The following is a 27,530-nucleotide window of genomic DNA, read 5'->3' as shown; positions in this document are numbered from 1 at the left end:
TCTCCCCATCTCAAAGGCAAGTCAGACCACTGGGAGTTGGCACACCTCATCGTTGATCAAGGCAACCAATTGTAATCATGGACATGAGATCCATTGGCTGTACTTAGGAATGTCATAAGAGCCAGCATGATTGCAACTCATAGTTGAGTAACTACTGTCCATAGATATACTCCTGTAGGATGTTGTTGATGCTCGGTACAGTAAGCGGATCATGGAACCTGTGGGTACCTCTCCATACGATGGCATTATTGGTGGGCTTGATGTACTTTTATGTACAGTACATCCTGAAGACACCCGATACGAGGCCATTACAATACCCAACGGTCAGCTCCCCCGCTATTGTCCCCCATCATCCGCGGTCCAGTGCCCAAAAATACCGTACCCGTCCCGTTCCCCAGGCCGCATCCGTCTGGCGCCACCGGCCCAAAGTCCCAAGATCCATCGGCCTGTTCGGGTCTCTCGCCCTGCGCCGTTCGCCTCCTGATCCCGCGTGGATCTTTTTTATCTTTTGCCTTACGGAACGAACATTCCCTTCCCCTCCTTTCAATTTATTCTTATTCTTATCATATGCCTTCCCTTGTGTCTTCGTCCGAGTCTCTCCCTGCAGCTTGATCGCGCTTGCTGCCAATTCCTACGGTCGTCGTCAGGCCTTGACTTCCCTTTTGTTGTCTCTCGTCCCTGAATTCTGAATTATTCAGCTGCACTCGCAACCCCCCCCCCCCCCAAAAGTCGATCCAAAATCTCCTTTGTAGTGGCTTCATTGCCTTCAAATCCGCCCAGCAGTGGCACCCACCTCTTCTAATCCACCCCATCATGGCCGTCAACGCCTCGGTCGCCTTCGATCTCCCTCCGCTGCCGACCTACACCCTGTCCGTGCGGGAACCGCTACTTCCGCCAATCCCCGATAACGTTCTTGCGCTGATATTGCCCATCGTCGCCTATTGGGGCATGTCGATGGTCTATCACTACATCGATGTCAACGGATACTTTGAGGAATACCGCCTCCATACCCCCGCCGAGGTGCTGAAACGAAACAAAGTCACCCGGTGGGAAGTAGTACGCGATGTGATCGTGCAACAGGTCATTCAAACGATTGCCGGATTTGGAATGTCCTACTTCGATGCGATGGAGACGGTGGGCCGTGAGGAGTACGATATGGCCGTGTGGGCGACGCGTCTTCGACTTCTCCAGAAAGCCATTCCCCCAATGTTGGCTTTCGTTGGCGTCGACGCGGCAGGCCTGGCCAAATCCATGTCCCAGAATGGACACACGATGATCGCCGGCGCGCTGGCTGGCGGCTCCTACCCCGGTGTGGTGCAGTCTCTAATCCTTGAGAGCGGAGCAGAGGTCATTGCACCCGCGTTCGCCAGCTGGGAGTTGTCAGTGGCTAGCTTCATCTACTGGTACTTTGTTCCGGCCCTTCAGTTCTTGCTTGCCATCTCCATCGTGGATACTTGGCAGTACTTTTTGCACCGGGCTATGCACTTGAATCGCTGGCTCTATGGTAAGCTGAATCAACCCCACTTATCCAGGGCCTGATTGATTACATCTCTAACACATTTGCAGTGACGTTCCACTCCCGTCACCACCGCCTCTATGTCCCGTACGCTTTCGGCGCTCTTTACAATCACCCCGTCGAGGGCTTCCTTTTGGACACTGCCGGTACAGGCATCGGCTTCCTGGTTTCTGGTATGACCAATCGCCAGGCCATGTGGTTCTTCACCTGCTCCACCATCAAGACTGTCGATGACCACTGTGGATATGCCTTCCCCTGGGATCCCCTACAGCATTTCACCTCCAACAACGCTGCCTATCACGATATTCATCATCAAAGCTGGGGTATCAAGAATAACTTCTCCCAGCCCTTCTTCATCTTCTGGGATCGTCTCCTCAACACACAGTGGAAGGGCGAGGTTCAGCTCCGTTATGAGCGGGCTCGGGAGAGCGCCCAAAAGCAAGTGGACATGGACGCTGCCCAAGCCAAAGCTACAGCGCCGGCTGTGCCTGCTATCGAAGAGCGTGAACATGAGCGAGTCGTGGTCTCGCCCGAGGGCCCAGCAACCCGGACCCGCCTTCGACGAAAGACCGTCGACAGCCTCAAGGGCCCAAGTCACGCTGTTCCTAACAGCGTTCTTCACAACTGAGTTGATCCTGTGATGAGTTTTTGAATACGTGCCAACTGTCTCTGCATTGCATTACCTCGTCAGTCTCCCGGAGTTGCGGGCCAACTCCCTGGGGCTGCTGTGGGATTTTCTTTCTTGCTTCTTGTAAATGGGATTTTGGGTCCCGTGTATTAATAATTTGAGAATGTGCCAGTCTTTCTTTTTCTGTACATGGTACTCTCTACGACTTTCTCGCAGGTTACTGTCAATAATGTCTATCTCTTTCTTTACTGCACATTGATGCTTATTGGGTCACATAGTATCATAAACATAATACTTAAATTAACGATGCTGTTCATATCAGGAGTAGGGAACGGGTCAAACCAGACCACCGAGCAAATCAAGAACACCGTTGGCCTTTTTCAAATGAAATTGTGGTGTCCACAAACTAAACTCCGAGTCGTGTCCGTCGCAACCGGGTCCCTGCGTGTCGAAACATTCGAGCCCAAGTCTTCACACTCATCATCCGTCCAATCGCTGACAGAACCAGAGGCCATAGCATTCTCTTTCTCGACAGAGTCATCACTCACTGTCGGCCGAAATAAAGCCAAGCTAGACTCAGAGTACCGTCTAGCCTTTTGAACCCCCAACGCATCAACCATGGCCTCTGGAACCGGCGTAGCTCGAGAATAAGGATTATCCCCCGCGAGTTTCTGATACATGGTGACTTTCTCAGACTTCTTTGCCAGATTCCTCCATTTGATCTCGCGAAAGATTACCTTGGAACCCAGGTGATCTGGTTGTCGAACGGCGCGCTTGAAACACGGGGATTCTGGACTCGGAGCTTCTGATCGTCGACGGCGATTATCGTCACAATCATCCCATGAGTCACTTGATGATTGCGATCCACCGCTGTCTTGGAGGTGGTACATAGTGAGGGGATACGGTATTAAAGAGGGTTCAATGACAAGATTCTCCTTCGAAGCAGTCGTGGAAGCGAAACTCGGATCTCGATGCCTTCTGGCATGATCTGCAATGGTCAGCTCAGTGCTGGTTTCTTCTCAGTGCGATCGGTACGGGATCGAACTACCTGTTCTTCTGGAATGGCGATGATGCTTACGCCTAGATGGTCTTTCGGGATCATCTTCTCGATCACGCATATACGCCTTGACGCAGGCTTTGCGAGCGCGCTTCATGCCGAACGCGAGTTGACTAGCCGTGCTGTGCATTTCCTCCGCTTCGGCCGAGTCAAACCGGTTGATACAATGATCGACGAAGAGATTCAGTTCTCGCGGACGATGGTTCTTGCAGGTCCGTGTGCGGCTTTGGATGACGATACGCAAGTTGCGGAGGGCGTCTTTGTCGGAGGCGATCCGAGCTAGTATACAGGCTGCGCATCCGTTGATCTGGTATGGCCATGCTTTTGGGGCAACGGGGCCATCGGGGCTTGGATTGGTCCATAGTCCTTTCAGCGCCCGAAGACGATGAAGAGTCTCCGCCTCCATTGCCTCGATGAGTTCTGGGTACGCGTCCAGTTGGCGGAAATGAGATGTGACCTCACGTTTGATCAGGCGGAGAATATCATCAACCAGATAATGGTTCAAAGACCGGTGGAGGTCACAGAGGTCTCTGGATGAGCTTTCCCCTCCACGGCTGTTGGCTTTCTTCTTCAGATCTTTGGGAAGACCCTTTATCAACTCCTGGATCTGGTATTCGAGTGATAATCCTCCGTAGGCGGTATTGTCTAAGTGAAGAACCTCTGTCAGCATTTTCATTTCGGATTTAGTTATCTCGGTGCTTGGTCGAGGGTAGGTCTCACGAGTGGAGGAATGAGCATGCCCATCACGAGATGATCGGCTGGCCTTGGAGGCCTTTTTGATTCGCTGCCGCCAGCCTGCCACCACATTTTTCAATAAATTTGAGGTTTTTGTATGTAGACGGGAAATAACAGTGGATGGTAGGTGAGGGGAATGGATGAGATAGTAGTCTAAAGTGTGTGGAAGGCTAGGAATATGGCGACAACACTCCTTTATACGCTTTGCCAGGGAAATAAATGGCTTGCATCCATCCGTTTGAGAGTTCGTCGTTTTTCTGATCTCCCAAAGACCAGCATGATCTGCTGTTATTTTCTTTTCAAAGAATGTCAAGGGTACACTGTTTCGAGTCTTGGGTTGTGGTGGATACCGTAGGTGCCCCATCCTTTGTCTAAGTTGTCTGGGTTGTCAGAGTGACTAATTCAGGGCGCCACCATAGAGTCTCTTTGTTCGCTTGGAGAAGCCTTCAAGTGTTACGTTATGGGATGAGATATCATATACGCCTGTGGAACAATGTCTTTCACGAGGGGTTCATTCACCCGGCATATCCCATAACTCCCTTTATAAAGATGATGCCTATTGAATGTTGATATTCTACGTCTTCACCTAAGCTCTACACCTGAGCTTGTGCACTATGGCTTTCTTCGGTGAGTGTTGGAAGAGGCTCGCCTATTTACTTTTGCCAGATGGTATCCAGCCTTCCTACCTTGGTCTCTTCATAGATCTCTGCTTGGCAATGATCAGCGACATTACGACTAACATTTTACATAATTGTAGATTGATCCTCGCGGATGCCGTCAGAACCCTCATCGTGAGTCTCGTCAGGGAGCTCTTCATGAAAGCACTCATTAGCTTGCTCCAGGACATTGGCGAACTGGTAGCCAGTGACCCGCTTGACATTATCTCGAATTCCATTTTGGACACTATTTGGGAGATTGGTCTAGGTGTGGTCAGTATTTTCCGCCGTCTCATTCGGATTACCATGGCCGTTCTTCTCCTTGCTGTGCTCTGTTCCATGGATTTCGCTGTGGGATCTCTGCGTATCAGCATGTGCCTCATGGACCTTTGCTTTGATATTATCGAAGTACCACTAGAGCGTATTTGGAATGTGAGCCCTCGCGTCTGCCCAATTCTACATGCTACTTTTGTTTCTCTGTTAATTCTACTTGTATCCTGATAGTATTTCTTGAAGAGGTCATACAATCACATAGAACGAACGACTGTTGAAATAGACAATGCGAGAACACAATTCCCTTCTTCGGAGTCCTAGAAGTAAGCTCCATATCTATAACTATAGATCAAGCTGAATTCGGCCAATTCCCCGTGACACGCAGCTTAGCATTGCAGTATCCTTTTCATTCTCCAGTAAACCTGTCCCCCGATGCTCCACGCGCCCACTGCGTACACCCACTCGACAGGTCCCACAATTACCAGCCTCGCATGTAGATGGAATATCGAATCCTGCAGATCGAAGCGTATCCAACAGACTGTCTCCGGCTGCTACCTCCATTTCCTTGTTAGACTCGACCAGTTCCACCGTGAACGGATCACCCGTGCTATTGACCTGGAATGACTCAAAGTGTAGATTCTCGTTTGGTAAACCGAGCTCGGCTGCTGTGTCACATACAGCCTTCATCAACCGTTCTCCAGAGCAGCAGTAAATGTGGGCGTTACTGTCAGCTTGTTGGAGAACGACTGATACATCGAAGGGTGACCCCTCCTTTTGCAATAAATCGTAACGTTGGAACCTAATGACTTGATTTGGGGTTCAAAGGCCACCTCATCCAGCGATCGAACCACGTAGTGAAGATGATAGTCTTGGTTCGTTTGCTGCAGTCTTTGAGCCGATGCAAGCAAACCAGTGATTCCTATACCACCGGCGATGAGAATATGGCAGTCGACCTTTTCAGCCAAAGGGAATGTCGCTGCAAGATTGCTAATTGTAATCGTGTCACCTTCTTGTAGGGTCTCATGTAAGAATAGAGAGCCGCCACGAGTCGACTGTCGATCGAGAGCCACACCCAAGGTGAACTGGTTGCGGCTTCCTTCAACAACGGAATAAGCTCGAATCAATCGACCTCCCAGTTTCAAACGAACATGCGTTCCTGGTAGAACTGGCTCTGTCGGCTGTCTTGGATGGACAGCTGTGAATTTGAAAGAAATGACCGTTGGAGTTTCTTTGACTTTCTTGATGAGTCGGTATTCTGCCCACATATCAAGGGCCATGGCACTGTCACCCAGGAGTCGTTGCTCTTGGTTCTCAAACTTTTTTTCAATCGATTTCTGAAGATGTTTCGAATCTCACCTCCTAATGCATCGAGATCTGCCAACTCTTTCATCACGCCAGAATTTTCTTTCTCAATATAGAGATAATGCTGGACTCTGGCAACAGTCCAATGAGGGTTTGGACGTTCAAGCAGAACCAGTTCATCGCCCGCTTGAATCGACCCTCCCTTGATGATCCGATAGTACCAGCCCGTCCGGGATCGTTCTTGGCTGAACCTTGACAGATTCTTTTCTTGGAATCGATGGTTAAGCTTGTAGCATGGTTGCCGTGGTAGGCTTACTTGGGCAATCACCTCAGGGCCGATACGGATGATGTCTCCAATGCAAGTGTTGCGCTCGTTTGCTCGGCGTGCTACCAAATTCTCGCCGAATCCTCCAATACGAAAGAGGTGCGCACTCCCTGGCAGCTCCTCGCTCCAAGTATCATAATGCTGGGAGCAATACTGGAGGAGCGCTTTATCGGGGCCGCCGTGAAACTCGTACACATGTTCATCGCCGCGGCAGCCGAGCAGGTCGACTGAAACCGAGCCATATCGGACAGACTTGAAGATGGCAGACTGGACGGGTAAACCAAAGACTGGTTTCGCTTTCCCGGTGCGTACTTCCACTAGCTCATCTCGCACCCACGGTTCCTCCAGTTTGGATATAGAGTTCATCGCCATAGTCGCTGTTCAAGATTGTGTGGATATTGACAACAACCACCTCCATAGACTGGACTGGAAGGGGCTGTTGGGATTGTCAATGATTAAAGACCGTGGTCAACATGACTCAAAGTCGTCTAGCGGCGGGACTAGCCGAACTCCGATGAGGCTGTCCTGGGTTCACTCAGAAAAGTAAGTCAAATCCAACGAGTTCAGTGGGCCCAGTGAGTCAGCATGATAAGGCTGGGACCAGTGCAGGGGTCTGAGCGCGATCCGATATAGTGCTTATTCGAATCTTTAATAATAGAAAGAGTCTTGTCCTATACCATGTGTAGTGCGTTCATACTTGCGACCAAGATGCAGATCGTGTGCAGAGATGATGTCAAACCAGACGAAGAGTCCGAAGATGACGATGGATCAGGTGGACACGAGGCCATTCACAACCCCATCACATGACAGTTGCAGCTGCCCTCGGGTGCCTGCTGCGGTCGCTTTGTTAAGTCTTGAAGTCAACAGTGTTCTGTTCATTTCTACCCTGGATCCAACCGATTCTTGAAAATCCAGCTCAAGTCTATGACCCGCGAAATCTGCAGGTTCATCTCCCCAGATTCGCACAAACTGGTTGTACTTGTCCTACTGGGCGATCATGGATCCCCAGATTCGTCTCACCCGCCGGAACTCGAGCGCCACTCCGCTGCCATACACCGCGTCCCCGCTTTGTCTGCTGTGGAGCGATATCTGCCTGGTCGTTCAATATGCCTGGGCTCTTCCGGGAATCTTTCTTCCTCTTCAGTTGGGTCAAACGACTCCACTCGATGAACTAAATCTATCCTTTCAGGGCTGTTTGTCCTTGATAACACAGGCCTTGCTCACAGTCTATCAACTATTGTTCCTCCTATCTCTACCTTTAATGGTTATATGCTTGGTGCCCGCTCTCTGGATCCTATTGTATATCGTTACAGCACTCGCCTTGAACTATGTCACATGCATGTTCGTTCTCAACGGCTTTCAGCGAGTATTGGTCTCCAGCGTCCCGATAGCCGAACAACCTGACCATGCAAAAGAGCGCTGGTTCTTTATCAATGGCATAGCCAATGGGTAATACTCCCATTTTCTTCAGATATTATAGCTGCGCTAATGAATATAGTCATTACTGGGTGCAAGACAACATCGACCAACTATCTTACACATTTGGCCGAAAGATCACCGGTATACATAATCGCACGTACGTTTAGATCAACCATGGGACTTTAATACATGCGCATTAACCAGACCAACTAACCGATATTTCATATTTCAGTTCCGGCGTCCTTTTCGATCTGGTCGAATGTTTAATCCAACGTGGTTTTGCCTACGCCACTGGTGACGTACGAAGAGCCCATGTCCTCCTCAATGAAGCACTTCTCGATCCATCCGTGGAAAAGGTGGTCCTCGTGCTCCATAGTCAAGGCGGTATTGAAGGTGGCCTTGTCATCGACTGGTTATTAGATGAGCTCCCCCAACATCTTCTTCACCAACTGGAGGTTTATACTTTTGGAAATGCTGCCAACCATTTCAATAACCCTATTTGCAACTGTCGACCGTCGGGCGAAGTCGACAATTCCGACAGCCATCCACCAACGAGGCGGTCTATTGGCTATATTGAACATTATGCCAACACCGAAGATGTGGTATCCTGGCTAGGCGTGCTACAATTTGCCAACATTCCGAACCGATACCTTGGTCGTCTGTTCGTTCGGCCTGGGTCAGGCCATATGATGAACCAACATTACTTGGACAACATGTTTACTCTGGGTTCCGACAAAAGGGTGCTCGACTCTAATACCTTCATGGATATGAAAGTTGAGACAAAATCAAATATATCAATCGAGAGTAGACCGGGCCCAGGAACTCTTGACAATTCTGACGAACAAACAGAGGAGACACTGTTTCCGATTACAAAAACCGGGAGACCCTTGCGAAATGGCGTGGCCATTGACGATCTTGATCATAATACTCTACGTGTCAAAGACTTCAGCCGATTATGGAAATACAGAAATGGTGGATCCCCGGAGAGACACAAGGTGGTGTGAGAATAGGTTGCTCATGAGTACAAATATTAAGCCATTCAGTATCCTCAAAGAGGCATTGTTCATTGCGTCTTCTTCGTCATCAAATCATGATAAAGACACTTAAATACCTAGATATCCAATGCGTAGCCCACCAACGGCCTCGACCTTTGTGTATGATGAAGTCTATTAATACTCGAACAAAGCCCCGAATAATAGCCTTTGAAAAACGAGACACTTTGTCCCTTGTTCGAACAATGCCAACCTATTTTTACAATCCAGTCAAGAATAACACAAGCCAAGCCCTCGACTATAAATCCTTGATCTCATCCATACTCAACTCATCATCACCATCTATCTTTTTTCAAGCATCAAGCCAACAAGCAAAGCAACTCTCTTCTTCTAATTACCACGCAAAGCAACCAAGCTGAGTACTCCTATCTTCACAATTCGCTCCAACATTGTGTCTGTGTGTATTTGGCTAACATTAACAATGGCTTCCACCGGTTTATGCTCTGGGAGCTGCCCAACCTGGCACCCCTATCCAACTCCTCCTAATACACCTCGGCCTAACCCATATCCTTCGCCTCCACCGAGCCCTTGATCCGCTTCCAAGAGCACCAGGGTAATGAGTATTCGTTTAATTTTGTGGGTTCGCCTGAGAAGAATTATCAATGCTATGTCCGAAGTATTTTGAGTGCTCCTAATTCGAACTGTATTGATGTAGCCTGTATAGCCCCTCTAGGTATATCCAGCCAACGCGTGCTATAGAAAGTATTCTTGAATAACAATCGATCCGCCTCTGGAGTGTTAAGTTAAATCAGCTACCGGAAAGAGGCAAGTACGAGCCTAAGTCTCATATCCTGGATCATACTTTCATGTACAGATCTTGTCTTATTTTCTTAAAAGTTGTACATATGTCGAACCAAACCTTGCCCAGTTCGACAGAAATATGCCAAACCCATATCCCACTCTTCGGGGCACCAGTCACTCGAGGTATCAAGGAACCTTATATCCTCTATCCAGTTCAAAGCAAAGAAAGAATAACGCCTATCGCCGTGCAATGCAAGTAGAAGGTCCATTGTAATGCCAAACATCAGCCCGATCACGATTAGGCCTTGCCCTTCTTCTTGTCCTTCTTTTTCTTCTCCGCTCCACCAGCAGACCCGGAAGGCTCGTCCATTCCAGGCATGCCAGCCAGTCCTGGGATCGATGGCATCCCAGGCATCCCTTGCATGTTCTGCATTTCGGCCATAGCCTCCTTGAACGGATTGTCGCTGACACCGCCGCCGCTGTATGCAGGGGAGTGGATGGGCAGGATTTTGCCAATCTTCCAGCCACGTGGGGCAGGGGGGCGGAAGGAAGCTTCTCTGGCATGGGCAGACCGCGAATTCGCAAGCGATACGGTGATTGCTCGTTGGTGGGGTGAGCCTTCAGGTATTGAGAGACGAGGATGTATAGGTGGTGCTCTGTGAAGGGGGAAGTTAGTCATGTAATGAGACATGCGCTAGTCGCATCCAACGGCGAAAAGTAGATCTCCTTGGCCGTCTGGAAGCGTTCGGGCACTCACTGTTCTTGATTTTCGGATTCACCAGCCGGCCATCCTCGTTCTTCAGATGCACCCGCACTCGACCAGGGTTTGCCCAGTCCTTAGGGTGGAGCTTCTCCGGTTCCAAGCCAGCTTGCAAGCCCAACATCTGCACCGCATCCATAATATCTCTAGCAAGCGGGTTCTCGACAGCAAGCTCGGAGCCGACCTTACGACCCTCCGCGCGCGAACGAGTCTTATCGAAATAAATCGGGTAGAGACATTGGAAGTGTTTGGGGATTTCGCGCTGAGGTTCTGGCATCTGCTGGGCCATTGGGGGAGCCATTGGTGTTGGCGCGGCGGCGGCTGGTGGGTTCGACCGAATAGGAATTGATGCCCTCTCGATGATGGAGTCCTCGCCCATCATGTCGGATGGGGCGACCTCTTCGGGGTCGGAGTCGGACACCTCCTCGATACGGGCGTGGTGCGACATTGTGTGAGTGTTGGTTGGGAGGAGGAGGAGGAGTTGTTGGTGGAGTTTGGGGTGGGAAGGAAGAAAGTGCGGGAGGTGGTCTTTGCGCTTTCTGTTCTGTGCGGGCGGAGTGCGACTGGCCAGTTGCCGCTACGGATACGGAATCCGGGGTATACAATAAGGACGTCTACACCAGAGCCACGACATGTTGGTTTTTAAATCTTTTCAAGAACTGTAAACATACCTGTGGCTTTAGTTTATTATAAAGCATTATCCCCCAATTAGTTTCCAGCCAAATCCGAGATTTAGCCATTCGAGAGTGAACATTCGTACGATGGGGTGAAGACTACGACACTCAAAGGCCGGTAAGGATGGCCATGGCTTCATCTTACTCCATTAATGTATAGTTCACAAACTCAGAAGTTATAAGGAGAGTATCTTCTTACTTTTCTCTTTCAGGCCTACCAACCTGGTGATTGAGTCATCGACGGCAATGCCGATAGCATCCCACGGTATGCCGCAGCGCCCTGAGCGCTTCACCATCCCAGATAGGCATGTCAAGAGAGAACATCCCCCCACTTCAACCCACAATTCTATCCCAAACGAGACTCTATGCATCAATCATCTTCAAGCGATATCCTTGGGGAATGGCTGTTGGCAGAGAAGCCAATGAGCCACTCGGCTTCCTCCGGGCTCGGCATGCCGAACCCACTATGCCCCGCAATCGAACAATAGCCTCGGGTGAAACAACCTGGGCGAAGGGGTATAAATGATAAGCTATGAACCCTGGTAGACTTGCTTCTGGGATTACTTTTTTGTTCGCTACTTCTCTGCTTCATTTTACCCATCATCCCCGCAACTAGTAATTACAGGGGTACCCCGAAACGAGTCTCGCCTCCCAATACCTCCTCCAACATGTCTAGCGCTGTCTTGCATAGGGATACTCACTTCATTCCTCGGAAGGCTGTTGGTGGCAAAGGATGCTACATCTTTCTGGAAGATGGCACCCAGTTCCTTGACTCCACAGGCGGTGCTGCGGTGTCATGCTTGGGTCATGGCCATGAGCAGATCAACCAAGCCATCAAGAACCAAATAGATCAGATTTCATACTGTCACTCTGCATTCTTTGGCACTCAAGTAACAGAAGACTTGGCTACATTCTTAACAGAGTCTACTGGTAAGAAGTTGTCGAAGCTGTTTGTGGTCAGCTCAGGTATGGCGTTTGCAGATGTCTCTTTCTTTATGCAAAGTTAATACGTTCATCCAGGATCTGAGGCTGTCGAGGCGGCCCTTAAATTGGCTCGCCAGTATTTCCTCGAGTTATCTACACCTCAACCTGAGCGTACCAGGTTCATCGCTCGCCTGCCCTCTTATCACGGTACCACCCTCGGTGCTCTGGGCGCCGGTGGACATGTCCTCCGAAGACAACCCTTTGAGCCTCTCTTGGCCAAGAACACTTCTCATGTATCTCCTTGCTATGCGTATCGTGGTAAAAAGGAGAACGAGTTGGATGCCGACTATGTGGCTCGTCTAGCAGCGGAACTTGACGCCGAGTTCCGACGTGTTGGACCTGACACCGTGTGTGCTTTTATTGCTGAGCCAGTCGTTGGTGCGGTACGTCAAGTGGGAACATCGCTTGAAGAATGAAACATCTGCTAACTCTCTTTTTAACAGGCCCTCGGCTGCGTGCCCGCTGTATCAGGCTATTTTCCCGCCATGAAAGCCGTCTGCGAGAAATACGGCGCTCTGTTCATCCTCGACGAGATCATGAGCGGCATGGGTCGGTGTGGAACTCTGCACGCATGGGAGCAGGAGGGCGTCGTCCCCGACATTCAGACGATTGGAAAAGGCCTGGGTGGTGGCTACGCTCCTGTTTCGGGTATCTTGATCAATGAATCGATTGTTCAAACTTTAGACAAGGGCACGGGTCAGTTCCGACACGGGCAGACTTACCAAGGTCATCCGATCTCGTGTGCGGCAGCACTGGCTGTTCAGCGGACTATCAAAGAACAGTCTCTTCTCGAGAACGTGAGAAAGATGGGCGCTTACCTTGAGGAGCAACTGCGTCAGCGGTTCCAGAATCACCCCAATGTTGGAGATATTCGAGGGAAAGGGCTGTTCTGGGGTGTAAGTCCTCAAAGGATCTGGTACATCGGTCACTGATGGATTACTTTGCTGACTTCCTCTTACAGCTTGAGTTCGTCAAGGATAAAGCAACTAAGGAACCCTTCGACCCCAAGGCTCGTCTATCGTTTCACATCCAGGAAAAGGGTCTACAACCAGAGTACGCCGTCTCACTTTATGGATGTACGGGTACAGTGGATGGCATTCGTGGAGACCATGTGGTGTTAGCACCACCTTACATTGTGACCAAGGAGGAAATTGACACCCTGGTGGATGTATTGGCCAGAGTACTGACAGACGTCCTCGCAGAGTTGGAAAAGTAAACTAATGATAGTCATTTTCTTTACTGGACTAAGCGACCAGGATATTCTAGATACAATCTGTGTGAAGAGCAAATTAACAAGAGCAAGTAGTGTTGTGCAATCTCTTAGAATGATTCATATTGTAGAGGATATCCCATTATTATACACGTATGAGAACTCAAGATGCGCGGTGTGTCAACCCTAAGCTTCAATAGCAGCGGCCTTCTTCGCGGCAGCATCAATTTCATTCTGCACTTTCGCAGAACCATTGGCGACAACCTCTTTGGGCATGGAAATTGGGGCCCACAGCCCAGCGACAGTCTCGACTGCCCTTTCCACGACGACGCGCACACGATCACGGAGCACAGCATTGGCGCACTCCACCTCCAAAGTCTCGAGCCAGACACGAGCAACATGCTTATCAATCTTGATTTCCAGACCAGGTACGGGGATGCCAAGCGCGTGGAGGCGGTCTAGCTCCGCGGATTCAATGTCTGCAAGACGTTCTTCCTTGACCTCCTCTGCGGTTTCGGTTGTCCCGTTAACAAGATCTGCCGGGACACGAGGGCGCTCGATGGGTCCGATATCAGAGCCAAACTGCGCTTCGAGCATCATAAGAAGACGCGCAAGTCGGTCTTCAGGGCCAAGATAGGCATGGGGGTTGCGGGGAGCTGGAATCTCTTCATCGTCGTGATGATGGTGGTGGTGCTTGTTCTTTGCGGATTCTGCCGGGCGGTGGTTGTTAGCATGCAAGTGTCGGCTATGAGATGGGCGCGGAAATTCTTACGTTTCACAGAGGCAGGGCTGCTCTCCACTGTGAGAAGCACAGCCATGACAGCATCAGCAACACCGTCGTTCATCATGTTTCCCTCCCACTCAAGTTCGATCTCGCGAGTTCGCGGGTGGTAGTGGAGGGTAACACAGCCCATGACCAAGTATGTTCGGGATTCCTCCATGAGAATCTCTTCATCCGCCGCCTCCTGATCATTGGAGCCGAAAGCATCGCCATTTGTAGCCTTCTTCCCTTCTTTCTTCACCTTTGACCCAGCCTCCTCGATAGCCCCAAAAGTACCTTCGAGCGCCCATCGAATAAGATCCATGCTTGCGGAGCTAAGAGTTAGGTGTTGTTTGCAGGTAATGGTGGTGGTTGTCAGACCAGCATATTCACGAAGGTCATCTGGAGCCATGAGGGACAGGTCGAACCCATTCTGAACCAGTACGCCGGCCATCAGCTTGCCGTCGTCTTGCTCAGACGGAGGAGCCATCTCCGCGAGCTTGCCAACAACCTTGGCGAACTTGTCTTTTCGGAACGGAATACGCAGTTCAGAGCAGTTAGCGGGGGTGAAGACTTTGGTGGCGATAGTTTTCTGGGCGTTGAGGGAGAGAAGTTTTGACTTCAATCGCATCATCTGATGCTTCTCCCCGTGCACGAGAATCTGCCCAAAACGTCAGTACGCACGGAGGGGGAAAGAAATAAAAGGAAGGTACATACCACAACGGGTGCAGCCACTTCTTCAATGAAATTGCGATTTTCCACGCCATCAACATGTGCGGCAAAGCTAATCTCATCAATTGTGCATCGACGTGGGATCATCACTTTTTGGTCCTCGTCATTGCCTCCCGGTACACGACCGCGGCCTTGCACGGATGAAACCTTCGACATGATGGCGGGGATAGACTCTGGCTCGTTAAGCAGTTGCTTGGCCATGGTTCCTTCCACACTGTAGCCTGTCATGACAACACCGTTGCGGTCGCTTGGTGCCCACCTCTCGAGGAGCTCACGACTCGTACCGGTTTGAAGCATACCCGGGGAGGCAATCATCACGCAGCCTCCTACGTCGTCAAATCGCTCCAGGCTGCGCAGGCTTCGGACGAAACGGAAGTCCCATGGGCCTGCGGTCACGCTCTTGTCTCCACTTGCTTCAGCCTCGGCCATGCGCTGCCTGAAGAGCCGCTTGATATTGTCATTCATGGCACCAATATATGTCTGGTAAACGACCATGCATCGTCTGGCCATGTTACCAATGTAGTAGATGGGAACTTTTTGCAACTCGGGGTGCCGCTCCCAGTACTCCTCGAGAATGAGGAGCAACTCCTGTGCTCGACCAAGAGCGAAGACAGGCATCAGGACTCGTCCTCCACGATTCAAAATTCCCGTGACGGATTTCATAAGCGCTGCTTCGCGTTCCAGTCGTGGAGGGTTGGAAGAAATACCGAATGTGGACTCGGTGATCAGGACATCGATCTTAATGCCCCGGGGAACCTCTGCGGGGATCAAATGCCGGTCTTCTTCACGGGAATAATCACCTGTGAACAAGATATTCAATCCCGCAATCGATACGAGGAACATCGCGGCTCCCAGCACATGGCCAGCTGGGAATGGTGTAATCCTGATGCTGTTGATGGTATGTGTCGTGTTGAAGTCGATCGTCTCGATGAGGGGAAGAGTTGAAAGGTGATCACGTTCCGTATATAATGAGGTGCGTTGGTCGGAGGAAGAAGATGTATTGCTGACACGGACGTTGTCTTGGATCAGCCATTTATAGATGGCCTTTGTCGCATGGGTCATGAAGACACGACCTTTGAAGTTCGTCTTGCTGAGGACGTATGGAAGTGCAGAGGAATGGTCAACGTGGAAACTAGAAACAAGAAACATTAGCTCAGTAATTTGAGATGTACAGAATGAACAGAGTGCAAGAAATCGTTTTGTAAATGGTTCTATAATGTTCACAGTAGGAGAAGATAGAATTGGCAGAGTAAAAAAGGTGCATGAGATTGGGCTGTATTGAGTTTTCATCATATACATGTAGGGCACAGCTCGGCTCCCGCTTTATCGCAGACCCTGTCGCTTCGGAGATGTAGGAGGGATAAGGAAATTCCACGTACTGGCTGATCAAGAGAATATCGACGGTACTTAGATCGAATTCGTCAAAGAAGGGGAGGGCCGAGAAGCCTTCTTTGGCCGGATGCATACCAGCATCAAGCTATGGTGACAGACCATTAGTGATAGCCCAAGAAAGAAGATATTCATTGCATACCATGACTGTCTTGCCCTTGTATTGGATGATATGACATGATCGTCCGACCTCATTACCTCCACCCAGACAGTAGAATGCCAGCTCATCAGACGGGTCCACCGGTTCATCGTCAGCACCTGCGCCCATCGCCGAGGCCTTGCGCTTAGTCGCCATGGTGGCGTGGGCACTGCGCGCCTGCAATTGCACCTAAGGAGGAGCTATGTCTGGGTTCGATCTGGGGGTTGGATTCGCTCAGATCCAAGGGCACCACCGCCCGATTCGCTCGGTTAGAAGAGGTTGCCACTCAAATCAGATTTCTGAGCACTTCCATGACCGAGGCGACAACTAATTTGTGACTTGAGCAAAGAAAAGACAAGTGAAGAACGGTGGAGAAGAAGAAAGACGACCAACTTCCCAAAGACGCGGCATTAACTAATCTGTGTCACGTGACGGGCGCAATCCGCGGAGCAAAACCTCAAGACACGCCAGAAGCTCCCTTACCCATCCACTCGTCCGGCATCTCCCCTCACCAACCCCGCTGCCCATCACGTCTCGTGTATCGCTCCCGCTCATCATCCGTGACGATTTCATGTTTTAACTGGTATTGTGAGATGGTCAGAACTGGTGGCGTCTGGTGGTGCGAGCAAGTCGCTCACTTCAACAACCTCGCGTGGACCAGCTGTCAAGCCGCTCGGGCTGCGTAATAGCAAACTTTCCCATCTCACCTCTGATCCTCGCGCCAAAAAAGCTTTTCATCATGGCTCAAACACGCCTTCCACAACAGCAGGGGCAGCAACAGCAGCAGCCTCCACCTCAGTTCGCTACCCATCCCTTCTCTCCTCCAGTCTCTTCGCCCTCACCTCACTCAGCAACTTCTCCCGTCAACGGAGCCGTGGCACCTCCTCCCCAGAAGAAGCCACGGTTATCGCCACTTCCTCCATCACAAACACAGTCTCCTTACTCATCTCCTAACTTCGGCGCAATGCAACTTCCTCCGACACAACCACCGATGAATGGCGTGGCTACGAATTTCGCGCCATCTACACCTACCAGTGCAGCGCCCGCCCCAGGAACGATGGGTCCACCCTCGCGTCCTGTCGACAAGACAACCGACGCAGCCGAGTTGACGGATGTCCTGGCATCATCAGGTATTGATGTTCGGGAGGAAGAGGCGTTCCTGACGCGCAGCTTCTCTGGGCCAAATGCGCAGGCGCAGCCGGCCAATAGAGCTCAGCTGCCACAGCCGCTACCCCCGATCAACACTTCCTTTGCTTCACAGGCATCTACAACGGGAACACTATCTGCCTCTAGCAGTTTTGGCGAGCTGCCCCACGCCAAGCCGACAATTCCGCAGACCTCATTTTCCACTGATCTAACCTCGCAAACTACCTCCATCAGCAATCCACCGAGTCGTGCAGATTCTGAGGCGGCACGAAGGGCACAATATCACCTTCAGGAGCCGTTCCTCTTCGCTAAGCTTGTGGAGCAGAAGATTCAGAAGCGTGGTTTCGAGCTCGGAGTACGCATTTGCTCAGAAGGGCTATTCCATCCCGTTCCTGGCCGACAAGCGCCAATCGAAGTTACTGGTCCCGATGGATCGTCGATTGTGCGAACAGGCCAGACCATCCTTAATCAGGAGGGCGCCCCGTTAGTGGATATCTTGAACCTCATCTCTCTCTCGTGTGAGGAACGTCTAAGAGGGGTGGTTGACTACTCTTCTGCCCTCGCACGTAGTCGCAGAGCCCACTCACATGGTGTGGTTCCAGATGCGTGGGTCGATATTGCACAGCCTCTGGGTCCAATCGCAGGGAACACGGTAACTCCGTCAAAACGTTAGCATAAGCCCACTATCCGCGTTTTGACCTCCCTTTCTTACTGATTTTCTTTATAGGACCCAATCCGGATACCGAAGATGCTGCCAAGAAACCTGCGGCAGAGAGATACAGAGGACTCGTCACGAGAGAAAACAACCAAGAAAATAAGCGTGCAGCGAAACGGACCAAGAGAAGTGCTAGTGCCATTGTCGGCGAAAGCACGGGCACTCGACTCGATTCTGCAGACATCATTGGCTCCGCTCCTTCTACTCCATTAGGAGAACGAGCGCCCAGTTTCGACAGCAAAAAGTCGATGACAAAGAAGGAACAAAAGAAATTGATGGATAGCAAGGCCAATGAGGCGCATCAGCACCAGCAATCTGTGGAGACTGCACGACTCGCGACGAATTCGATGCTGTCTGGTCGGATGTTTGGAGCCAAGAAGTCGTATTCCTGGCTCAAGCCTGGAGGTTCTTCCAGTGGGTTTTCCACGCCAACCCGGCCTGCTCCTTCGACTCCAACCACCGGGCCAGAGAAGCCTACTCGGTCGGGCGAGACACCAGCCGGTCAGCCGAAGCGGCGACTTGGAACGTGGCGAGAAGATCAGGAGAAGGGGCGAGGCATTCAGGTTCGGGATATCTTGTTTGCTGTGGAGGCCGATGGTCGAGCTAGCAAGCACGTTCAAAAGGGCTACTCGAAGGACCCAAAGGAGGATCGTGGAGTTTGACCTGGCTCAGGCACTTGTAATCTTACTTTATACAGCGTACTGCTTGAATGACACAATTATGGCATGCTAAACTGTTTTGGACGTTGGGCAAAAAGAAAGAAAGAAAGAAATGCGTTCTACCCGTAACTCGTCTTAAAGGGTATTCGCTCCAATCAATGTCCTATCCTCATGCTACCTGTCCCAAAGCCTCGCGAGCAAGTCCCATCTCTTCTTCTGACGGCATATTCACAATCGCCAAATACAAAACTTTCTGAAACGAGAATTAGTACAGTGAATCACTGGATCTCAGGTCATTAGATCGGGTCTTCATACCTTCTTCAACAACTTCGCTAACGGTGTTAAAGGTCCAATACTGCCACTATCTTCCCGACGCGCAGCAAGCCGGTCTAGACCCCTACCACCGGACGCATCAGCTGCATAGGGAGCATACCCAGCATGCTGAGCGCCGTTCTGGGGACTGCGTAAATCTCGAATGGTATTGATGGCATCGAATAGTCCAAAGGGTCTGCCATGGGGTGCTGGTGGATTTGAACCGTAATCATCGCGTCCTTGATATTGGTCTGCTAACCCCCCCTGTGCCTCGGCCTTTCATACTGCTCAGTTTGTTCATAGTGAGATGGCCGCCAGTGATCAGGGCGAGAGGATCGCCGCTGCTTGCGGCGTGGTTGGGATCGGCATAGCGTGAGGTAAACGTTGGCTTTGGACCTTGAGTCAAGTGACTGTCGGGGTGTTCGGCGGCCTGTGAAGACACGATGGTTAGCTCGTGCAACCCGGTTATAATTTGCAAAGGATAGCTCACAAATTTCGCCTGGGCCCTCTTATCCATATACCCAGCGACAAACTCCTTTTTCTTTTTCATTTTGGCAAACTTCTTCTCCGCGTCTTGATCGGATGCGAGTTGATCAATCTGGGGGAAGACCAGAGGCGCAACCTCTGGGAAGATATTACCATAGGCCTTTCCATCTGATGATTTGAATTTATGACGGAGGCGGCCTAGCGTGTCCGAACTTCCGCCACTTGCAGCTTTGGAGATGAACGAGTTGAGGTCGATCGTTGTAGCTGGAGCATCAGGCAATTCGGGGTTCCAAGTCATGAGGAGGCAGTAGAGGCCGCGAGGTTGGAAGAATTCCTTGTTCATCTTGTCGAAGAAGGTATTCGTTCTGTCAAAAGGTAGTCAGTGATATGTCCTATGACTAGTCGGTGAACTAAGAGAAAATACTCACTTCCGACGACCCTCCACCGCAATCGCAATATCAGTAGTGATCTGAATAGCAATAGACACGGCGATGCCCGTGACAGATGGCATCCACATTGTCCCAATCGCCGCCAAGTTGATCGCATTCAGCCATGGGGAAGCCTGACAGGCCTTCTCCGCTGTATTGAGGAAATCAATAAACATATCTTGATCGATCCCGCACTCGTTCAAGGCGGGGGCATACGCGCGAATGAAGCCGCGGTCTCGATTTTTCGGCCGGCGCTGTGGCAGCACGACTGGTGCCGACAGCTGCGGGCGTGACATTCCACTTTCAGTCTGGATGGCCGAGTAAGGCGGTGGTGCAGGGTATGCAGACGCAAACCTGTGGGCAAGACCTTCTTCATCGACGCGTTCTTGGTCTCCGTTGCTCTTGGTAGTGTCTGGTTGGCCTTGCGCGGGTTGTGCAAGCTCTTCTTGTATCTCGTCCAGAGCCCATTGCTCCTCGAGAGACCCGGAGGGTGCTCTTTCAAGGTGGGTCTCTGCTTCGACGGGCAGTTCATATGGTGGCGGTTGGAACTGTTCGTATTGTTCGGGCAGTCCCCTTTCAGTTTGGGGGGCTGGTTCCTCGCACGATTGTGTATGTTGATTTTGATTCTGCTTTTTTGTCTTGTGGGCTGATCGCGCTTCGGAGACAAGGCCAATGCCTGCAGCAATGCCTTGGACGGCTTTGCGACCGAGTCCCCCTGCCATGAGTGTGATCTGAAAGCACGAATAAAAGAATAAAGATTATGTCCTAAAGGGGGGGGGGAGGGTTGAATTGTTGAGTAATGATCGAGGAATGCGTCTCAGTCGGGAGGTTCTGGAGACCCTTTTATAACATTGAAGAGAGTTCGTCTGACCCCTCGCGCAGATTACTCAACTCGGCGAGCTGTATATACCTCGCAGATAATCTTTTTACCTCTCCAGAGTCTCCACAGGGCTGGTCCTTCGTGCTGGAAGCATGTCAGAACCAGCCCGATGAGGAGAGCTACGCGATTGGCTCGGGGGAACAAGCAAAGCCAAGCATCGCCGGATCAGGCGTACAGCCACCAAAACGATGGACTCGACTAGACCCAAAAGAGGAACCTGTTCGCTCGGGGCTAACTCTCTTTGGTTATATTGGACTCGCTCCATCCACTCTTCGTGGCGGTGATCCGGCCCCACTACTACTGGGGCCGTTTCTTGGCCATCCTGGTTACCCACTTGGGAGAGATCTTCGATCCTACTCAGATCGAGGGCATACAGCGTGATTGTGTGGAAAGACCCGTTGAAGGATGTGTTAAATGATTATTAATGAGAATATATCGAATGTTCCAGTCTCTACGGCTTGTCGACTGATCGAAGACACTGTCCACTCCAGATACCCTATCTCAGCCCTTACAAGAGTGCTCGGGTATAACCAAGGCTCTTTCCAGGGGTGTGGAAAGAGGATGGCCAATACTCTTTTCGAAGGGGAGATCTAGCTACATAGTAGTCACAGATGTGCCATATGCCCGTGGAAGACTCTCTTGAGAGTGGTAAATGGCTGCTGCCTTTTGCTACTTCCGCAAGAGTATCCTCAAATTGTACATCCATCGTGGGTGAGAATGCAGGATAGAAAGTCAGAAGGATGTGCGAAAGGCAGGTCGAACCCCCCCATAAAGTTTAAACCTTGTTATTTCATCTGACTAGATCTAGATCACTCGTCCGACTCCATGTCTGAGCTTAGTCTGATGCTTCTGCAGCCCGTTAAAAATCAGACTAGCGAGAAGGAGGGCCTTGGAAAAAGAAATTGTGGAGAGCACTAGTTTCAATGTGATGGTGCCGAACCACAAGCGGGGGAATGTTTGGCGTAGATCTTTCGACCAGGGGCTGGCATTTTAATAGATCTGTAATCTGCCCTGTATACGAAGTCGGAACAGTTTCATGCTACGCGGAGCGTGAGATGGAATACACACGGCACCGTACGGGACTATGCTCACCTTGAATGAGTTGATGATGAATGATAATGCCCGGGCTATCTAGAAAGACGTTCCAAATACATTCAAAACGGATTTTTTTTTTCAACCCCCACAAGTTGAAGCGTAGAAGGTTGAGATGGTTGTTTCCCTTGGTTTCCAGTTTCAGACTTTTGAACTGCCACTGTACACACACCACTACTGTTGTTGTTAGCAACGGCAGGAAGCCGGAATAGCTTCCAACAGAACCTCGAGGCGTCAGAGGATCCTGTGGGGACCACGCGAGATGCGCAATTGGCAGTCACCGCCGAGTTTCGCGAGTAGTCCTGGGGACATAGCCTGGATGCGGAAGCCGGGAACATCGCATAAACGCATCAACTGAACTGGTTTAGTACCGTCCAGTGAGCCCGGCACGATAACCTTGCGTTTGAGGTCGAGGATCTCCTGTCTATGTGGATGTAGGTTCTCTTTTCGGTGGGGTTGCGAAAAAACGAGACGCACGATCGTCAGCTGGATCAGGATCAGTGTACGGGTATAAGGTACGTAGCGTGGCGACGATTCTAGGTCTGGGCTGGAACACCGAGACCCTACCCCGCAGAACTCGTGCGGACACGGGCAGAGCGAGAGTGGTGGATAAAGACAGACGGCTTGCAGGTGGAATCGTGGCTGTTCTCAAGATGACAACATCGAGTGGTCGTTGCATACGTTGATCGAGTCTATATATATTCGAGGACCCCGGGCAGGTCTACTGCATGATCTGTGTGGGGGAAACTTGGAAAATATATATTCATGTTCAACGACGGGAGACCCTCCTGGGGCCGATCTCCTAGCTTGACCAGCGAAACAGCACGGATTGAATCAATTATGAGCAGTAGGATAGGTCATTGCTGGAACTTGCTTTTGAACCTATGTAGAGGTAGATCTCGGTATGGACGGAATTCTTGAACTGTTCGATACGGCTCTACCTCGGTATAGTTGGACACTCGAAGAGTAAGGTTGGAGTGCAAATATTACAGCACCACAAGAAACCATCTGCTTTATCTCCCTTTTACTCGGGATGGATTGAATCTCGAAGCTTCACCATGCGAGATCCGAGTCCGATGATGGCGATTCTGGCACTTCTATGGATGATCGAGGACCAGACGGAACTGCACTGGTCCACATGGGCATGGAGACGTCCCTCAATCCCTGGCGCTGACATTTGGACAATTCTAGAATCCTAATATCTACAATCCAACCAGAGAAAGCCGCACGAGGAATCCAAATGTTCGGAAACCATGCTCCCGTGGTCGCCACCCAAAAAGCAAAACGCGGAGACCCCGGGGGAACAACAAACTCCCTTGCAGATAATGGAGAGACTGGAAACGAATTGAAGGAAGAGAAAATTTTACAATGCACATTCCGTGGCAAAGGGACTGCCTGGCATGAAAGTCGCGTTTGACCGTCTTCTCTCGGCTTCGAGCGTCATGTTTTCATGTTCCGTGTCAGTCGGGGTGGTCCCTTCGTTTACTCGAGTCTTACCACACGGTGAGTTCTTCTCTTCTCCGTGATGATGGCCCGGCCCTTTCTTGTCGTCTCTTGATAGTCTCATTTCTGGAGACTGGTCACATCATTTTCATCTTGCCCATGATTCTCGTGGATCTTACTCTTTTGACTTTTTTCACACTCTGTTTTGGCCTTTCCTAAGGTTCCCTGCCACGCTGTGTCATCTGGCATGTCAGGTGATCGGCCGGGGGTCCTGCGACGAAGAGAAGTTCGTTGAAACTGGACTCCCTATCCACCATTTTTGGACGATTTCACGAGATGCATTCTTCTTCTGATGTAGTTGGTAGTCACTATTCTCGACTTCGCTCCACTTGGTCTGTTCCTGTTGCCCCAATGTGGGCTCTCGCGACGGGGATCGCTAAGCCAGGGCTTGGACGCGATGCTCCATCGCTGCCGGTGGCGGGCCACCAGGCCAACCAGACCAGACCGGGCCAGGACCGCCCGACACGACGGACTTTGATCAGAATGGATTTGATTGCAAAAGCCCCCTAGAGACACTGTCGGATTGCACGGGTGAATCTATTTTCATTCCGGGCAATTGGCATCTCGTTAGCTTGGTGGCACTCTCTCGGGTCCTCGTCCTCGGGCAAGTCAACAAGCCGCGCGAGGATCCTCCGTAGACGGGTCATCAACCTCACCAAGTGCACACCGAAGGAGATGCCTTTGCCCATTAGTAGTTCTATATAGTCTTGAATCTCATTCAATCTCATGTATAAAAATCAAATCCACCAGAAGAGAGATCAAGGCGCAAGTTGGATCGGCGTCCACTCGCAACGCTCTCCGGCTGCCCATTCTCCCCGTCCGCCTCTCGATCCCCCCCCCATCATCATCACTTCTTGGCCGTTCGACCTCTTCTCCTCCTCTTCCACTCCCACTGCCACCCCCTTCTTCTCGCAAATGTTGACTCTTCCACCAATGCTTTCTTCGTTTCAACCCCCTTCTTCTTCGTGAGCTGAGCTATCACCCCCTCGAGGACCTCTGCCTCGCTAGATCCCCAACTGGCCTCCGACCGCCTCGTCATTGTCACGTCTCGCTTCTCCCCTCTTCCTAAATAGCCCTTTCTCCTTCTCGCCTCCCTCTCCAAGCGAAATCCCTTTTTCGAAATCGTCTCCCGTCGTCCAGTCTTGTCAACAGTCGGCCTGCTTCTGCCAGGCAGGTCTGTCTGGGCCTCGAGACTTTCCCTCCCTTCGTGCTCGCCCAGTCGACGCATTTCCCGCCGACAATCGGCCGTGATTCCACTTCCTCCCTCTCCACGTCCAGGACCGTTCGTGTGACGGACAGGACTCCTCCGTCCACAATGTCCACGCCCTCCACGGCCACTGCTACCCATCCTACTCACCAGCACTACGGTTATCCCCATTCCTCATATCAAGCCACGGCCTCGTACCCGACCCCGACGACCGCCGCAGGGGCTCGCCTCGCCAATCCCTACGCCTATTCCATTCCTTCGCCAACGACCAGCACTCTTCCCTACGCCCAACCCTCGCGAGTCGCTCCGACGACATCGACCCCGTCGGTCATGGCGTCGCATCAGAGCGGCTCCAGTGTGGCCCCATCACAAGGTGGTCGGAGAAAGAAACCGGACTGGGGAGAGTTCTATAAGAATGGCATCCCCAAGGAGGTCATTGTGATTGATGATAGCCCTGCCCCGGAGGCGTCCAAGACGACAGCACCTCCTCCACCTCCTCCTCATGGTGTCGTTTCCTCCACCGGGCAGCCTACAGTGGCACAACCGGCCGGTAAACGGCGCCGTACAGGAATCGAGACCGCGTACGACCTGGGATACTATGACCGACCGTCTTTTTCCATCAATCCCCAACAATACGGCGAGGAATCTTCTGCACACTCCTTGTCGACCGACCGGACGACTTCTTTACACACCACAGCCCCGACTTCCCTCGGGTCGCAAGGAAGTTCGGGCGCCAGCAATGTGTATTATGAAGACGCCTCGGTGGGCCAAAAGCGCAAGCGGACCACGCGGAAATCCACTCGCGACGAGCAGAAACGTCGCGAGCTGGAGAACGCACCAGAGGCGTTTCCCAACTACGTCCCTCCCTCGAAACCAATCATCAAGGCCAAGGATGTCCCTGTGCCTGTGATTCGCGATGTATGTCTTTCCTTGAGTTCAAGTCTGCAGTGGAGAACGAAACTAATTGGACTGTTATACAGTTTACGAGCGGACGGCACGAAAAGTTCGATGATGATGATGGCCATTATATTGTGACCCCCGACACACCTCTGACAGAACGATGTAGGTAGACCTGTTGACAGCATGGGGATACTTGGGACTCGGCTGACTCTTCTTCTTAGACTCCATTATCAAACTCCTGGGTCAGGGCACTTTTGGTAAGGTTGTGGAAGCATTTGACAAGCAGCGGAAGGCTCGCTGTGCGGTCAAGATCATCCGATCCATCCAAAAGTACCGAGATGCGTCGCGCATCGAGTTACGCGTGCTATCCACCCTGGCCTCGAACGACAAGGCCAACCGCAACAAGTGCATCCACCTTCGGGATTGTTTTGACTTCCGGAACCACATCTGCATTGTGACCGATTTGCTCGGGCAGAGTGTGTTTGATTTCCTGAAGGGGAACGGGTTTGTGCCTTTTCCCAGCAGTCAAATCCAGAACTTTGCGCGTCAACTGTTTACCAGCGTGGCCTGTGAGTGCAACCACATCTTCTCAACGATTCCTTTTCCTGACCCTTTTTACCAGTCCTCCACGACCTAAATCTCATTCACACCGATCTCAAACCTGAAAACATTCTCCTTGTCAGCAGCGCCTACCAGACCTTTACCTACAACCGTACCATCCCTTCCTCCTCCCACGCGAACCCCCGTAATGCGCGCCAGCGACGGGTCCTCCTCGACAGTGAGATTCGTCTCATCGACTTTGGCTCTGCCACTTTTGATGATGAATACCACTCTTCCGTTGTGTCCACACGCCACTATCGGGCACCAGAGATCATCCTGAACCTGGGCTGGAGTTTCCCCTGTGATATATGGAGTATCGGGTGTATCCTGGTAGAGTTCTTTACCGGAGATGCTCTTTTCCAGACTCACGACAATCTCGAACACCTGGCCATGATGGAAGCAGTCATCGGCTCTCGGATTGATTCCCGTCTAGTTCGTCAGGTGGTACAAGGCCGTGCTGGTAGCCACAACTCAGCCGCCAAGTAAGTCATCTCTTGACTTGAGGTTCTCGATAAGCACTAACACGTTTTTTTTTAGGTACTTCAACCGGAATAAGCTGGACTATCCCAACAACGAAACCACTCGGGCATCACGCAAGTATGTTCGTCTTATGAAGGCGCTTACTGTAAGTACCAAGCCACGCTCTTTTCTACCCACCTCGGAAGTGAATCTCACCTTCCTTCTTAACAGGAGTTCATCCCGATTAATACCCCCTTCAACCGTTCATTCCTGGACCTTCTCCAGAAGATCTTTATCTACGACCCCAAGCAGCGAATCACTGCCAAACAAGCCTTGAAGCACCCCTGGTTCAAGGAAAGCCTCATTGACGACGGTACCGAAGCATACCGAATCGGCATGGGCCTTCATCGCCAGGCCGGAGCTAGGTAAAAGTGGCCACCCATTATTTCACTCATGGGTGTCTCTATAGCTCTCATCTCCCCCGTATCTGGCGTCAATAAGGTTTGTGGATAGACGGCTGTCTTCTTTATTTTTCAAAGGGGTAATTATTATCAACACATGGATGGGATGGATCGGTGTTTTCGTTCAACATTGACTGGGAAAATGATGATTATGATTTGTCCGGTGTCTTTTTATTACCTTATTATCTGCCTTGTGCTCTTCTTCCCGGCCTGTCTGTGGTGGCTCGACTACGATCTCTCTGCTGGCTGTCTATGATCATGGACCTGCCTCTCCCCTTGGAGATCCCTTATTCATGACTACACCAGAGAATGTCACCCCAGCGCTGCACT

General features: G+C 51.1%; 10 protein-coding genes across 10 annotated transcripts; 5 read left to right on the top strand and 5 right to left on the bottom strand.

The window, feature by feature from the left end:
* Positions 1-813: 813 nt before the first annotated feature.
* Positions 814-2,144, top strand: sur2 (sphingosine hydroxylase; the record flags this gene model as incomplete). Its single annotated transcript, XM_056910612.1, has 2 exons — positions 814-1,504; positions 1,567-2,144. 2 exons carry the CDS (start codon positions 814-816, stop codon positions 2,142-2,144), a joined length of 1,269 nt encoding a protein of 422 aa, XP_056766316.1.
* A 380-nt stretch (positions 2,145-2,524) lies between these two features.
* On the bottom strand, positions 2,525-3,871 carry N7458_007229 (uncharacterized protein; the record flags this gene model as incomplete). Its single annotated transcript, XM_056910611.1, has 2 exons — positions 2,525-3,132; positions 3,223-3,871. The coding sequence occupies 2 exons, from the start codon at positions 3,869-3,871 to the stop codon at positions 2,525-2,527; spliced, it is 1,257 nt and encodes a 418-aa protein (XP_056766315.1).
* Positions 3,872-4,679: 808 nt separating this feature from the next.
* Positions 4,680-6,864, bottom strand: N7458_007228 (uncharacterized protein; the record flags this gene model as incomplete). Its single annotated transcript, XM_056910610.1, has 4 exons — positions 4,680-4,856; positions 5,322-5,636; positions 5,696-6,168; positions 6,222-6,864. 4 exons carry the CDS (start codon positions 6,862-6,864, stop codon positions 4,680-4,682), a joined length of 1,608 nt encoding a protein of 535 aa, XP_056766314.1.
* A 625-nt stretch (positions 6,865-7,489) lies between these two features.
* On the top strand, positions 7,490-8,915 carry N7458_007227 (uncharacterized protein; the record flags this gene model as incomplete). Its single annotated transcript, XM_056910609.1, has 3 exons — positions 7,490-7,941; positions 7,991-8,068; positions 8,144-8,915. The coding sequence occupies 3 exons, from the start codon at positions 7,490-7,492 to the stop codon at positions 8,913-8,915; spliced, it is 1,302 nt and encodes a 433-aa protein (XP_056766313.1).
* A 1,087-nt stretch (positions 8,916-10,002) lies between these two features.
* On the bottom strand, positions 10,003-10,912 carry N7458_007226 (RNA-binding signal recognition particle subunit SEC65; the record flags this gene model as incomplete). The annotated part of the gene is made up of 2 exons (XM_056910608.1): positions 10,003-10,360; positions 10,458-10,912. 2 exons carry the CDS (start codon positions 10,910-10,912, stop codon positions 10,003-10,005), a joined length of 813 nt encoding a protein of 270 aa, XP_056766312.1.
* An 894-nt stretch (positions 10,913-11,806) lies between these two features.
* N7458_007225 (aminotransferase, class III) lies at positions 11,807-13,338 on the top strand (the record flags this gene model as incomplete). The annotated part of the gene is made up of 4 exons (XM_056910607.1): positions 11,807-12,104; positions 12,159-12,505; positions 12,566-13,018; positions 13,084-13,338. 4 exons carry the CDS (start codon positions 11,807-11,809, stop codon positions 13,336-13,338), a joined length of 1,353 nt encoding a protein of 450 aa, XP_056766311.1.
* Positions 13,339-13,518: 180 nt separating this feature from the next.
* On the bottom strand, positions 13,519-16,508 carry ysh1 (cleavage polyadenylation factor subunit YSH1; the record flags this gene model as incomplete). The annotated part of the gene is made up of 5 exons (XM_056910606.1): positions 13,519-14,042; positions 14,105-14,753; positions 14,810-15,956; positions 16,204-16,301; positions 16,356-16,508. The coding sequence occupies 5 exons, from the start codon at positions 16,506-16,508 to the stop codon at positions 13,519-13,521; spliced, it is 2,571 nt and encodes an 856-aa protein (XP_056766310.1).
* Positions 16,509-17,091: 583 nt separating this feature from the next.
* Positions 17,092-18,875, top strand: N7458_007223 (uncharacterized protein; the record flags this gene model as incomplete). The annotated part of the gene is made up of 2 exons (XM_056910605.1): positions 17,092-18,166; positions 18,226-18,875. 2 exons carry the CDS (start codon positions 17,092-17,094, stop codon positions 18,873-18,875), a joined length of 1,725 nt encoding a protein of 574 aa, XP_056766309.1.
* A 166-nt stretch (positions 18,876-19,041) lies between these two features.
* Positions 19,042-20,820, bottom strand: N7458_007222 (uncharacterized protein; the record flags this gene model as incomplete). Its single annotated transcript, XM_056910604.1, has 4 exons — positions 19,042-19,125; positions 19,188-19,393; positions 19,470-20,035; positions 20,099-20,820. 4 exons carry the CDS (start codon positions 20,818-20,820, stop codon positions 19,042-19,044), a joined length of 1,578 nt encoding a protein of 525 aa, XP_056766308.1.
* Positions 20,821-24,888: 4,068 nt separating this feature from the next.
* On the top strand, positions 24,889-27,168 carry N7458_007221 (putative protein kinase (Lkh1); the record flags this gene model as incomplete). The annotated part of the gene is made up of 6 exons (XM_056910603.1): positions 24,889-25,698; positions 25,761-25,842; positions 25,902-26,249; positions 26,303-26,762; positions 26,818-26,905; positions 26,971-27,168. 6 exons carry the CDS (start codon positions 24,889-24,891, stop codon positions 27,166-27,168), a joined length of 1,986 nt encoding a protein of 661 aa, XP_056766307.1.
* Between the last annotated feature and the right edge of the window lie 362 nt (positions 27,169-27,530).

This window comes from Penicillium daleae (assembly GCF_028827525.1).
Source record: "Penicillium daleae strain IBT 16125 chromosome Unknown utg000006l_segment0_segment0, whole genome shotgun sequence".
Lineage (NCBI taxonomy): Eukaryota > Fungi > Ascomycota > Eurotiomycetes > Eurotiales > Aspergillaceae > Penicillium > Penicillium daleae.
The sequence above is the reverse complement of the archived record's forward strand: the minus strand, read 5'-3'. Positions and strand labels throughout refer to the sequence as shown.